Raw genomic sequence first — 14294 nt, 5'->3', positions numbered from 1 at the left:
GAAGCAAAGAAACAGGACTATAGGATTTTCTCAAATGTTCCTAATTAACTCTGATCAAGTCCCTTTGCTTCAGCAAAGCAAGTACCGAATTTTGCCGTGCGGTCCAGGACGAATCAACACAACGGGGCGCCGTATCACCTCATACGAAACATATCCTGGGAGTGGCAGTGAAATATACACTCTCATTAGACAGAACAATGCCTATGACTCCAAAGTTCATTGCTGACATCCAAGGAAGAAGACCACGCGACGCTTGGGGTAAGTTGGCAGTCATCGCTAATTGTTGCCAATACGAAATTCGAATGGATCATAAGCACACGAAAGAGCCCAAAAGCCTCAGTATATCGATACTAGCGATATGCATCCTTAATGGAGAGATTCTTCTTAGTGAGCCCCGAGAGGATCGCTCCTCCATGCTTGGAAAAAACCTTTTCCCAGGTCTTGGAAGAGCAAGCATTCAAAAGGTTTTGTGCTCCCGAGAGCCAGCGCCATCTCACTTTCAATAAAGGATGTCGCTTTGTTGGCTTTGAAATCACGCCAATTGGCATTTAGACAAAGGGTCATCTTTGGAAACTGCGTAGAATCATTGATACCTCAGGATTTCGTGTTCCATTGCCCGAGACGAAGAAAAGGCTTTAATCTATTGCCAAGGACCAACAACGGCGTCTTGCTCACCTTGCTGCTGAACTGAGGCGTCTGCGTGAGGCAACGCTTGCTATGCATATTGAAAGGTTTTCTGAACCATGATCGCACCAGGGCGGATGAAAATTCCAAGAACGAGACGTTTTCTAGGTAAGTTCTGAAGCGTATCAGGCAAGCATGTCGGGCCGTTCTCCTGCCTAGAGTCGAAAGAGACACCGTGGGCAAGTGGTAATTGGCCGAGAGTGGATTGGTCATCGACATTCTGGAGGATCACACTAAATCGAGCCCGTGTTAGCTTGGTCATTGGATTGTGCAAGACGTAAGGCATCACCATACCGGGTTCCCCACGCACCTACGAGTCCCGCGATGCCGATATCATGCCACCAATTGCATTCTTGGCGTTCTAACAGTGTACTTTGAGTGGCAGCTCGACGCTATGAAACGCAATGCAATGTTCAAAATTTCGGTTCCATGGTGAGAATCACGTCATCATGACCTAAATGAGACGCACCACCTGTCGCAACAAACGTCATTGAAATCTGAGCAACCAATAAGCGACCTTCGATGTCCAAGGAGGCATTGAATACTTTCGTGTTTATTAATCGATATTCGATCTGGTAGGCCTCGAGATAGACTGGATGTTGTGGCCGAATGAGGCTAAGCAATTTATAGTTTGAGCTATGGTTCTATGATGTGCAATAGTTCAAAGACCAAAGTCCCGCTCGCAAATGTCATTGATGTCTTTTCAGAGATCATGTCATTAGCATTGTTACTCGGGTCCCTAAGCTTACATTGAAATCTAGCCATCGCATCTGATCAAATTATTGACTACGGCAGCCCACGTAAACAAAGGTTCCTTTGCTATGAGAAAGTATGCACTGCATATGAGAGCATAACTATAGAGTCATAGATACTGACGATGTCCAGCAAGCGGCCTATATTAACATGCTACGAGCATGGCAAAGAAATTGCTGATATGGGGCAAGCGATTGAACATCTCAGGGCTAAACATGTCGGCTTTATCAGGCGTCCTGGGCGCCTCGGACAAATGGATGCACATGGGCACTACTGGTACTGCTTTGATTGCCGCACAGAGCTGAAAGATCATCGCAGTTTCGATTCCGATGAAGCAATGTGGAGTCACTTGAAGAGCAGACACAGCTGTGCGATGAACTAAGATCCTGGTTTGTCGTGGCCTTGAGTCGCTATGGCTATTTTAGCCAATGGGAAGATGTCTTGTTTCGTCAGACTGTACACAATTCATAGCTGATGTGATTTACTGCTACTCGTAATATTGATATAGATCCCAGGTAATTAATGGAGCTACAATCAGTCGTCAACTGCCAAGGTCAGTCCATGTGATCTCTGGGGCAGGGTGATTTCGATGAATAGAGTAGCGCCGTAACGCCTTGACGGCTTGCACAATCTCGGCCTTCTTATATAGGACGCGCGAGGCCTGGATGTTACTAGCATTTAAATGGCCGCTTGAAAGTCTACAACTCCGCGATAAATCCACCCCTGACAAATTTCGTATGCAATAAATGAAAATGTAATTTAATCCTTTTCATTGCTTTCAGACATCTTAGATCCGTATTCCGCATGTCTTTCTACTTTCTTTCCCTTTTTCGGAGGTTTTACCCAAGACTCAACCATTGCACGGTACGTTCCGTTACAACCCTGCAAGTGGATTGCTATTGTGGCCAATCCCATGAAGAACTCCACTACTCACTCTGAACCATTTCCGTTATGCAACTCTGATCAGTACTCCTAGCATTTCAGTTATGTCAATAGGAAGGGAATAGCGATCAAGCTCTGTCTCTGTTCGTGGCTAAATGTGACTTCATAGAGGATATCCGATCCTCTTGCTACCGTCTCAGCTTTATCAATATGACAGGCCTCGCGACGTACACTGATGCTACTGTCACATTGCAGCCAAGTCAGCTTGACTTGGATATCTGTTGGGTGCTTGAGTACACGTTTAGGCAAGGCAACACTTTAAGAGGAGCACGTCAAGTACTGGCTCCAGTTTATTAGCACCTGTCGCTATAAGTGTGAAATCGAAATATAGCCAATAATTATTATTAAGTCCTTTTAGAACTGATTCATCAGGCCATGGCGCTCATATCTGTGCGGGAGCTAGGTCCCTCTAACCCTATATACCCTTTTGCCTTTCTTTCTGAGTATCGGATTGCTGTATGCTAGAAATGTTAGCATACATGCCTCTATTGACAGTTTTGTTAGCCCCAGCACGTCGCCGATGAGGAAGCACAAACTCGGTTCTGCTGCCTTTGAGAATTTGAAGCCCCTTGAGGAGGTCTTTCCGCCAAGCACTAACCAGTACCTTAAACTTCATGCAGTATAAGTAACATCTTTTAGCCTCCTTATTCACATTCATCTCGCCTCTCACATCCACCATGATCGCGCCGGCACTCCCCTCTATCGGCGAATCTCTTCATATAACCACATTTCCCGAACTCGCTCTCACCCTCTCTATCTTCGTAGCCGCCTACGCTGTCGGTCCACTCTTCTAGGGCCTAATGTCCGAGCTTCGAGGCCGGGTTATTATCCTATAAACCTCTAATCTATGGTTCCTTTGCTTTAACCTTGGCTGTGCCTTATCTCATAACAAGAGCAGCATGATCGCCTTCCGCTTTTTGGCAGGCCTCGGGGGTTCTGCTCCATTGGCTGTTGGGGGCAGAGTCATCTCTGATATGTTTTAACCGGAGGAGCGAGGAAGGGCTATCTCTGTGTACTCTGTGGCTCCTCTGCTTGGACCAGCTCTTGGACCTATAGCTGGAGGGTGGGTGGCAGAGAGGACGACCTGGCGTTAGGTATTCTACTCCACGACCATTGCATGCGGCTTTGTTTAAGTCGCTGCTCTGCTATTTCTGAAAGAAACATATGCGCCAGTGATACTTGAGAGGAGGAAACAGCATTGGATTAAAGAGACAGGCAACACGGAGCTATACACCGTATGTAGCCAGCCAGACAGGACATTCATAAGGACACTTAGGATCGCCTTAACTTGTCTATTTCGCCTTCTCTTTACCTAGTCTATCGTCATGTTCCTTGTTGCCTATATAACCTATCTCTACGGGACCATGTACGTCTTCTTAAGTACCTTCTCGGGTCTATTCGCAAAGGTTTACCACGAAACCCCCGGCTATCAAGGGCTGAACTACATCTCCCTCGCCCTAGGGCTCTTTCTCGGCACACACATCTGCGCTCGCTCGCAAGATCGCATCTACAAAGCCCTGAAGCTTCGGCGCTGCAAGGAAGGCCTACCAGGGCGCCCCGAGTTCCGTGTCCCAATGATGGTACCCGGCGCGATCCTAGTGCCTATAGGCTTGCTGATATACTCCTGGACTGCAGAGAAGAGGACGCATTGGATGGGGCCCAACGTTGGTGCGTTCATCTACACCACAGGACTTGCCATGGGGTATCAGTGCATACAGGGGTACTTGGTTGATTCGTACGCGTGATACGCGGCTTCAGCAGTGGCGGCTGCGACGGTGGCGAGAAGTTTGGCGGGTTTTGGATTTCTGTTGTTTGCGGCAGATATGTATGATACTTTGGGGTATAGATAGGGAGGAACGTTGCTCGCTGGACTGGCGGTTGTTATTGGATGGCCAGCGCCTGTTATGTTGTGGTTCTATGGTGAAAACTTAAGGGCGAAGAGTCAGTTTGCGAGGCGATCAGTTAGATAGATTTTTTGTAAGCTTACTTGACACTGCCCACAATCTCAGTCCGCTACGTTGCGTCAGTTATAACGCGCTGCGATACGATAGTCTCGCAACAAATAGCAAACTTCCAGATGGCTCTGTCTGTTCAAGACATTCGGCTCGTAGAGATGAGATGTATAAGTTAACTGAATTCGGTATGATCTGCCCAACCATATGAGGATGCTAATGTAGTGGTGAGTGCTTGCCTATGTTCTCTCAACAAGCGCACTTGCTCATTTATCCAGATAGAAAGCAATCGCTCTACACCGAAACTGCCCACATTGTTACCACGAGTGACGGTATTATAGCTGTCTATAAATGTTTGCCACACCCCTTGAACCGCTGGGTTAGGGAATTGGAGAGCCGAAGGATCTTCCCCTTCATGAAGACGGAACCATTCCAAGGCAAGGCGCATATGGTAGATGCTCGTCCAGGTTACAGTGGTAATATTGAAGACTGTTGCAATCCCACTCAGTTAATAACTGCGAGGTCTAATCATAAAGAAAGCGATCTCATACCTGCTTGGAACTTGTTGCTCTGAGAAGTAAGCTCTCTGTTCTTTCCCTGACTATCACAAGCCCATATCGCACTCCTGAATACAACACCACATGCTATAATAGGCACAGCAAGGGCGACGGCAGTCGAAACGCCAGCAGCAGTAGCAGCAGCAGTAACGGAGCCAGCAGCCACAATGGCAGAAAATTTAGAAGCGCTAACCCAGAGGGACCCCAGGGCGACTACACCGCCTTTGATCGCATCGTTCTGCGTTTGGGTTGAGGCACCCATGAGTTCATTAAGAAGGTCTCTTCTCAGAACTAGGACACTTGAAGCCGCATTTGACATTTTGCAAAGGCTATTGCACACCAAGTACATCCAGCCTATATCTCGAAGCGACATATGCCCTGTAGGTGCTATTAGGTTAAACAAGCTAGTCAGCGGAAGTTCATTCTAATGCATGAAATTACCAACATTGAACTCTTCCAAAGCGGTCTAGGACCCCATCGTAGCTCCGGGTGAAGTGCTGGATGCAATAGTTGAACTTTGCCCTCTCCTCATCCAAAGACTCACCTGCTGACGTCCTTTGCTTGAGGAAGTTAGTGATTAATGATCTACATCAGCTGACAGGTGTTTCATACAGAGAAGAACGTGAGTACAATCCTAACGGTCGGGAGGACTTCCTTAATAAAATCTTGAAGATTAAATGTCTCTTCCAGGTCAATATCATAAAAATGTTGCATAAGGTGGAAGCAATCATGTAGTCCGGCTAAGGCCGTAAATGCGAAAACCATAAATCTCCAGAGTCTATGTCAGTTCAAGAACAGGTAATACAGAATAAACGAACTCTGAAGGGCATGAATAATGTAGCAAGACTCACGTAGGGCACAGATAGGGCCGGCTTTCTGTTATGATGTCCTCCGCCAAACTCGAAAATTCGCGGGGTCTTCTGTAAGAATCTTGTTAAAGAAGGAAGCTGTCCAGTAAGCTCGAAAGACTTCAGAAATTGGTATGATGCCCCAGATGGATCTTCGCGTCAGACTTTTGACAAAGATTTGTCCACCTTCTGGCCCGGCAGTCATCATGGACTTGCAGAGGGTTCGGATAGCAGCCTCCAAAGTCATGTTTTGTTGAACCGCAACTGCGGAAAGTCGAAGTCGTACCTATTAAGCTATGTTAAGCCATTGACTAATGTAACTGCTATTTGGGGACCTTATATACCTTTACGATGCGTGTGCTATCCTCAGTCGTTAGCCTGAATTCGTCTAGAGCTACCAGGTGTGAAATGTTACGTAGATAGAACGCCAAGTCATGCTGATATTCGCTGTCGTCATTAATGCGAGGCTCACAGATTTTGAAATGGTAGCCATCCGTGTCGTCATGTTCATCTAGCCAGTCTATGGCGTGCAAAGCAGTGGACTTGGCAAGACTTTTATCATTTGATGGTCCCATTTTGGTCTTGATTGCGGGTAATAAGCTTGGGAACTTACATGGTCTCGATTGCGTCGTTTTGTCACTTATCATAAGGCAAAAGAGAACCCAAACTTGCGGCCATTTTAAGAATTGAGGCCTCCCACCAACTGGCTGATTGGACGGTGAAAAATGCTGGCCATGCAGGCTGGGGTTGAAAATGCAAGGTCCTACATGAGGGTGGCCTGGAAAAATAGATCTCATTGGATAAACGAAGCCACTGATGATTACACTTGTTTTGTTACTGAATATGACCCGGTAGGCGGTTTGAGGCGTTCTGCTGCATTTACTTCTTTTGTTTTACCAGAATCTCGGTTAATAGCATAGCTGAACGCCTAGGTATGCCAGACTCGTTGGACCTTCTGCTTTCTTGCTACTTCATCTTATGATTATCCTTTGTTATCCAAATGTTATCCAGAGGGGACTATTTGCCGCTATTGCATTTTTCACTTTGAATCTCAGTATTATCGTAAATGACGATAAATACAAAAGAATGAACTATCGTACGTTTTTGCTGATTAGCTTTAAGTCAGCTTTTATTATAGAATAATGGAGAATAGCTTCCTAATATTTCCCCTCTTCACCGTCGTTGGCAGCCTGTTTACTTCTCCCCCCACCCGTCGCCTTTGCACTTCTCCGCTTAGTGACGAAATTGGCAACTCGGTTCAAGTTGACGACGCTGACAGCTACAATGCCTCGATGACTGGGCCAGGGGTGCGGTGAAGTTGGGCCTAATAGTGGCTAGGAGAGATGAGCTAAGAGCACAAATGGTCAGATTTGAAATACTTGAAATATTTAAATAAATATTTCAAAAATAAATCCAGCATCACGGGCTATCAAATATCTCAAATATGACCCCGGATTTGATTTGTTTGATTTGAGGGCAGCGCTCCACAGAAACTGAGTGTGACACGGCATCAGCATTGGCGAATGACAGAGGGACATATTGCAATGCAGCTAACCGTGGCAACTCTGCGCACAGATATTTAATTTTGCTTTACGGTAGGCAAGCCTACGTCTGACCACCCATCCCTAGCTTGTAGCTCTCCGGCCTGAGTTTTCGTGGTCATATGCTCACCCGCAAGTGGTCCGAAAGGAAAGTGTGCCCTACTGCATGTCGTCTGTCGCACTGTCATTCGTCAATACTGGCCCCGATCACGCTCAGTTCCTGAGCATGTCATCTGGAGAGGCAGATTGATATTGGGTTGGTAATAGCACGAATGCCTTCTAAGGGCCCATATGGCCACAGGTAGCCTCCACTTATATTGCATGACATTTGTGATCAAATGATACGATCCGATTCCACTATGTAGCTGCTTCTACCTAAATACGCATTAGATCAAGGCAGAAGCCTTCTAATATTCGATTTGCCAAGCTCAGCGGTGGCCCATTGATCACAACGTGTCCCTCGACCATTCGGCAACCGTATGCTGTGTAACCCTTCCTTTAGGTAAGTCGTCTGGCTCACTAATTACGGTATGTTTTAGGAAAGCCTCGCCCTGCTTGCTCTGCTCACTTCTGTACTCTAGAGTTTGTTCAACCACGTTGATTCGCAATCTGACCTTCTGTTGGATGCCAACGCAGAACTTCGCGATAAGAAAGATGCAATTAAATTGACTCGTGAGCGTGTTGAAGAGCTTGAGGAACAACTTCGTGAGTTACAGCTGGAAAAGGTCGACCGTATCGTCTTCTATAAGTGTTTCGAATTTGTAGGCTAACTGTGCTGTAACGGGATCGCCACACGTTTGTTTTGGTTATTATTGATGGTGACTGTATGCCGGTAGGTCTAACTTGAATATTTCAGGATTTTATGGCTTAATGGATATAGTTTAGAGATGACCTCGTTCGAGACGGTCTGGAGGGGGGTGAGAGAACGGCCAGCATTTTGAAGTAGGCTGTCGAAGGGGAACTTAAGTCCTTCGACCCTAGTATGCCTCATCATCTTCAAGTGATTGTTCGTGTATATGCTAATCTGAAAGGATTGGCCAAGACGTACAAAGATACAAGCATCTTGCCAGCTCCAGATTCCCTAGAAGCCTTTGTGAGTGGCTTTAATATGGGCGACACCTTGTGTGATTACGTGGATGCTGGCAATGGAAAAGAATGTGCAGACGAAAAGGTGAAAGGTGAGCTTGTGTTATTCGATTTTGAATAGGTTCGTTTTGGTCCCTAATCTAGTATACAGCATCTTTCCAATATCACCTGGCCGACGTTCACTGTCGGAAGATCTTTTTCGGCGCTTCGGCAGATAGCGTATATGCCCGTCTTCTCGGAAAGTACCTCCAAGATGAGGTAGTCCGTAGGCGCATATGCCTGATCGAAGGGCCACCTTGGGCTCAGGAACTAGCTGATTTTAAGGATAAGTTCCACACGGCTCTCTTCGACACAGTCTTCCGAAGCCAGAAATTGCCCAATATTAAGCGTAGGGTTTCGTTTCGTACTACGCCTCCAACCTCTCCTTCGGCCAACTACGCAAACGCTGCTTCCAGAGCCCCGTCTACACCAGCACCAGTCCCTCCAGCACACCATGTTTCAGTATTACCCAGAGGGTTGGTGTCTGTAGGGATCTTGCGAAACAGCCAGGGTCAACGGGTGGACTCACAACTCACTTATTCGAGTCAAGATTTCAATGATCTGAAGAGCCGCAAGCTTTGCAACTATTTCCATCTACTCGGGACATGCCCCTATCAAAAGATGCATGGAAATTGCCAGCATGATCACGACAGAATACTCAGCCAAGCACAAAAGGCGGCCATGCGGGCTATTGCTCGACTGTCTCCCTGCCCGACTGGGTTGGTGTGCAGTAATCCAGATTGCCTTAATGGGCATCGCTGCGCATGGGAGAACTGTTCTTCGCCCAGTTGCCGATTCCCCCGGGAAATGCATAATGTTGATACCAGAGTTATTAGTGAATGAGCTACTATCGTTAGCCCTCGACATTGGTTTTCCCGCTGGGTTTTCCCAATGCCAATACGCGAATGCGGAGGGCCCAAGGAATTCATGGTTATTATCCAGTGATCTAGGAGCCTATGTTTTGTTGTTAGTCTACGTATGCAATGTTATTTTGATAAAGTGTGCCATTGATGTTTAGTAACTGCCATCCGGATCAGGCGTCCAGCCATCGGTTTCTTCGTCATTTTGCATCTATTGAAGATACTTATCTATTTCTCCCTATTCTCAGAGCCCCTACACTAGTATTCTAGCTAGTAATGGGGTCCATTACGACTTTTAGACCAATTAAACCTACGGAATTCGACATGGATTTCGAAAACTTGTAACAGGCCCCGTTCCTATTCGGGTCACGTTTACAAAATCGCGGAACTGGGCCCGTTTCAAGGCGTGGTGATCCGTGCCACCCATCCTGAGTACATTGCGCACAGAGAAATAACCAATCATCATAGGCCGATTTTACAATGAGCCAACCTTAATTATAGTGACCCTACTTAGTAGTCAGACAAACAGATAGATCTATTACGCCCAGTAGGCCACCGCCCATAGAGCTCTAAAAACTAAAAATATGTATGTTTTGCCAATTAATATCTTAATCTCGCAAAGCCCCTATATTTCCCGCCTTATTCTTCTCTATCTCCCACAACGGCCGGACGCTGGGCAATTCGAGTGCTTCAATGAATTCCGAGCCAAGTACATGGTTCTAGGCTCACAATACCCATTGGCGGAGCTGATAAGACTTAGAGATTTTGTCTTCATTCTTAGGTAGGAGAGGGTCTTTTGATGGCCCGGAAGGCAGCCGCGGCGCCGGTGTAAGGAGATTCACGATTGCAGTGGCCAGCTCGTCCAGCTCGTCCAGCTCGGATAGATTTGAGTCGACCGTGGGAAGTCAAGCGGCGCCTAGCTCTACAAGCTCAGCGAATCATTTGACCTCGTCTTCTGTCGTTACACGGATCCGACCTGGTTGTTTCCGGGCTAGCCTAAGGTCAGGGAGGGTCAAACTGAGTGTGAAATAGTCAGAGCTGACAAAGTCCAGGTAGATTCTCTTTATACCACGGCCATAAGATTTCAAGAGACCATTTTCGCAGACGTCGCAGACCAGCGATGACTTGGAGCACGCCAATAACAGAGCTGGTATTTCCAAACTCAACGCTGCAAAGAACAGTCTGTCCCAACAAATTAGCACCATATTCGTTTGAACGTAATCATCTCCACATACCGTTATAGCTTGGGACCTCGTCGTGATAACAAGCGACCAAATATGACCCTGTACCACAACGCCTGGTAAGAATTCGAGCTTATTTGTGGCCACTGAGCCAGTCCTGGATATTAAAAACTCCCACTGAGCGGCATGCCAAATCCCCATCTGCTGCTCCCCTTTTGCCGTGTTACCACCGTAACGCTTAGTTTCGATGCTAAAGGCGAGTGGGTACTGTTGCAGCAGTCTGTCGGACGTCCAATTGAAGCAGGGCGCCATAACGTCAGATGGGGCATGGAAGGTAGGATCACGTTCTGGTATGAAACGTAGGACGTAGTCAACCCGGCTTGCTGTGTCGGGGAATCTATGATATGCTGAGTCGACGTTTGTCGTCGTGCTGCAGGGTTCCAAGGTCAGTGGTGGATGAGGTATGGATGAAGTCCCAGCTTAAACATACCAAGATATGAAGTCAAGAAGTTCTTGATTTGTACAGCTGTACATATCGCGAGCAAACAGTTCGAGCAGAGGAGTATGCACCATGTTGTTCCACGCCGACTCGTCGCTAAGCATCTGGGAGCATTGGCCAGACCGATCAGCGATGCGCAAAGCACGACGAAGGACTTCCCTAGCTGACGCCCAGTCAAGTGATTCATCAAGGTCCTTGATACTATTGGTATCTTCAAAGAACATAAAGCCGTGCAGTCGATCAAGTGGCGCGGTGTTCTTGAGATGCTGATCTAGAGCAGCCTTCATGCTTTGCGGAATAATGCTGAAGCCTCTGGATATATCATTGATATCTTGGATTAATTCAGAAAGGGACGAAGGCAAGGCCTGTCGCGGTGCTGTGGTGCTGAGTGCGTCTCTAATTAATCTTTGGCCCTCTGGCCCGTACATAGGAAATAGTTTGGTCGGTGACTGTGACCGTTTTGAGCGTTTGCTGTCGCGTGACACGGAGGCATCACTTCGCGAAGCAAAACTCGAAGCATTGCTTCTCAAGCCAAGATCTGGAGGATTATCCAATGGATGCCTGCTTGTGCTTATGGTTTCAGCTCGAGGGGTTTGTTCATTGTCGAGATTTGTGTCGTCGCCATGAGCCCGTTTCTTTCCGGGTGTCGACGGTAGCATCTCTGATGACGTTGGATCTTGAGAGTTCTCGTTTCTTGACCTTGGAGGTGATACGGGATAACGACGTTTTCGGGGCTCGCTGAGTTTAAGAGATCGTCGTCGTTTGAGGGCGCAAGCTTGGCTGGCTTTCGAAATGTCTGGCGTGGGTTGTTCAAAAGGGAGATGATCAAGCCAATGCACAACATGATGGATGAGTAAGTTGAATTCCATGAGTGCTATCACAATGCGTGGAATGCAATTACTTTTGCTACGCCGACATTGATGTTGATGCGGATGACAAGTTAACAATAAACAAAGCAGTAATTCTGACAGTAAAAGAATGCCCCGCTATTATTTCGTGCGCGTAATTTGTTTATGGCTTGGTTGGCGGGGTGATTCAAGCGATATTTTGACTAGGCAATCTACCCTGCACCATTGGAACTCAACATGTTTATTTTCGCTTTCACAACTCTCTCCTGTAAAAACTTTTCCTTGGCATCCGCTGTTAGCGTTCTGCTAAGGCAGAAAGTTTTTACAGGCCAAAATGGCAACAAAAGCAACTTTGGGACTGGCGGGACCCTAACAGCTGCTAGAAGAAAGCGATTCAGAGAGTTGACCTTTCTTCGTGACGAGTGTCCTCAACGACACTGAGCTTCGCGAGCTCTTGACATCGCCTTCAGGCATTATTTCCCATGCCTTGAAGAGGCTGGTTACTCATGGATATGGGGGTAAAGGTTAGCCAAAAAATTCGTGAGTTCAGGGTACACTTTTCTCGGAATACGATGATATCTTATACCCATAACCTCAAGTAGACCATTTAAAGCTCATTAAAGGTTTCCTGGACTTAATAGCTATTTTCTGGAATTACTTATAGAGTTTTACGATGTAATGATGGAAATGATGTTGATGGTCGTGATGCTCCACCTAGAAGTCTTGGCTCACATTTAATTCAATTGGGTTTAGCGCGAAATCGGCCTGGAAGTCTTGGCTCACATTTAATTCAATTAGGTTTAGCGCGAAAAGCGAACCACTAGAATAGATAGCTTTACAACCATGATTCTTTGATGCAACGGTCTGATAATTCAGCATACCAGCTCCACGACATATTAATACACACGATATCAGTATGGTATATAATAATAATAAATGCACAATCATACCCAAGTAATATCAGTCACAAGAGATGCGCACTATACACTTTTTCCTTACAACAGCATCATCAAATATGCAGCGGACCGAAAACCAGATAACCACTAACAAACGATGCCTTGCTCTCAGTTTTCCCTTCTTACTTATAAGGTCTTTGAGCAAATTGATGTTGCAAGAAACCGTTTCTTACCACTTGACCTACGCAGACCAGTTTACGCTGTGACACTGGTAACTCATCATGGAACCTGTAACCGTCGGAAACGAAAATAAGGTTTGATTGCCATGCAGGCTACAGCAGCTGCTGCAGGGGACGGCAAGCAACAATTGCGTCGCGTCACTGATTACTCGGAAAACGCGCGAAGACCTACGAGAACAACCATTTCGGCCAAGTTATATGAAAGACGATGTCCCAACCCGCTCCAAAACGCCGAGGCCGTCCCCCGAGGAAAGTGCCACAGACGGAAGAGGAGCGGCTCGCCTCGCAACGCGCGCGATCGCAACGATACTACCAACGACAACACGGACAATCTGTTGATTCCCAACGCGTCGCCGTTGGATCGCAGAATGCGGAGTTTGTGTATCATTACCAACCCCATCCACCTGCTCTACCATCGACTACGAACCCCGTTATTGGCCTCCACCTAGAGCCGCATCTTAACATACCAACACCTTTAGAGCAAGATGTAGTAGCCGAGCCCACTTGTGCGGGTGAGGCGGACACGGACCCAACAGCGGCACCAACGTTGTGGAATCCACCTGTCTGGAACCATCACGAGAATTCACGGGCCACACGGTCGAGTTTAGATGATGCACCCGAAGATAACTACAATCCGTTATTCGAGGACTCCCAAATACAACTCGAGCTTATATCACAAGGACAAGACAATACAGGAGATAGCTACGACGCGGTCATTGACAGGGGCGAAGCCAATTCTCCGCAGCTCGAAGCTCGAGACGAAGAGCTGCAGGATTTAGTTGATAAGGTTCAGCAGTTACTCATCACGACGTCGCCAGACAGCGAGGCAATAAGGAGGGATAGTGACGATGGTCTGGCAGAAAGTTTGTGGGCCTATAGTCCAGGCGTGGCTCTGTCTTGATAGAGGTACTGACGCGGCTTACCAGATACGGTCGAATCACCAGTAGCTTCCGGCTCAGCGTTTTTGCAGGGCGATGTGAGATCCTCGACTCCACAACCTCAAGGCTCTGCTCGGTTATCACGTAGATCTGATGAAGCCCAGGGACGAAGCCATGCGACATCATCCTGCAACGCCGTCATCGCAGTTACGAAATACAAGTACGTTGGATAATTGGGTACGGCGGCCTTGTACTCGCTCCTCAGACAACTCTTCTAATGGAGTAACTTCACATGCTTATGACTGCAACGGATTTCTTCTACCATCAGCCACGGGCCTGCAAAGGTTCACGCGGGAACACTCGGCCTTTGTCGATCGTTCTAGTGCCACATCGCCATCCTCCAATTCATTACCAAGAGGGTTTGGAGTAGAATGGATCTATCATGGGCTCTACTCGTGGAATCTCCGTCGTCGGCTGGAACGGGAAGACTA

At 47.1% G+C, this 14294-nt stretch overlaps 4 protein-coding genes across 4 annotated transcripts; 2 read left to right on the top strand and 2 right to left on the bottom strand.

Moving 5' to 3' along the window:
- Positions 1-3704: 3704 nt before the first annotated feature.
- FPRO_14896 (uncharacterized protein) lies at positions 3705-4124 on the top strand (the record flags this gene model as incomplete). The annotated part of the gene is made up of 1 exon (XM_031224912.1): positions 3705-4124. One exon carries the CDS (start codon positions 3705-3707, stop codon positions 4122-4124), a length of 420 nt encoding a protein of 139 aa, XP_031090124.1.
- A 382-nt stretch (positions 4125-4506) lies between these two features.
- On the bottom strand, positions 4507-6311 carry FPRO_14897 (uncharacterized protein; the record flags this gene model as incomplete). The annotated part of the gene is made up of 7 exons (XM_031224911.1): positions 4507-4820; positions 4883-5266; positions 5334-5448; positions 5501-5657; positions 5740-5819; positions 5879-6022; positions 6081-6311. 7 exons carry the CDS (start codon positions 6309-6311, stop codon positions 4507-4509), a joined length of 1425 nt encoding a protein of 474 aa, XP_031090123.1.
- Positions 6312-10294: 3983 nt separating this feature from the next.
- Positions 10295-11811, bottom strand: FPRO_14898 (uncharacterized protein; the record flags this gene model as incomplete). Its single annotated transcript, XM_031224910.1, has 3 exons — positions 10295-10444; positions 10498-10873; positions 10934-11811. The coding sequence occupies 3 exons, from the start codon at positions 11809-11811 to the stop codon at positions 10295-10297; spliced, it is 1404 nt and encodes a 467-aa protein (XP_031090122.1).
- A 1322-nt stretch (positions 11812-13133) lies between these two features.
- FPRO_14899 (uncharacterized protein) lies at positions 13134-14036 on the top strand (the record flags this gene model as incomplete). Its single annotated transcript, XM_031224909.1, has 2 exons — positions 13134-13788; positions 13852-14036. The coding sequence occupies 2 exons, from the start codon at positions 13134-13136 to the stop codon at positions 14034-14036; spliced, it is 840 nt and encodes a 279-aa protein (XP_031090121.1).
- Positions 14037-14294: the final 258 nt, after the last annotated feature.

Source organism: Fusarium proliferatum (genome assembly GCF_900067095.1).
Source record: "Fusarium proliferatum ET1 genome assembly, contig: FPRO_scaffold018, whole genome shotgun sequence".
In the NCBI taxonomy this organism is placed as follows: Eukaryota; Fungi; Ascomycota; class Sordariomycetes; order Hypocreales; family Nectriaceae; genus Fusarium; species Fusarium proliferatum.
Note: the sequence above shows the minus strand (reverse complement) of the source record. Positions and strands in the feature narration are given on the sequence as shown.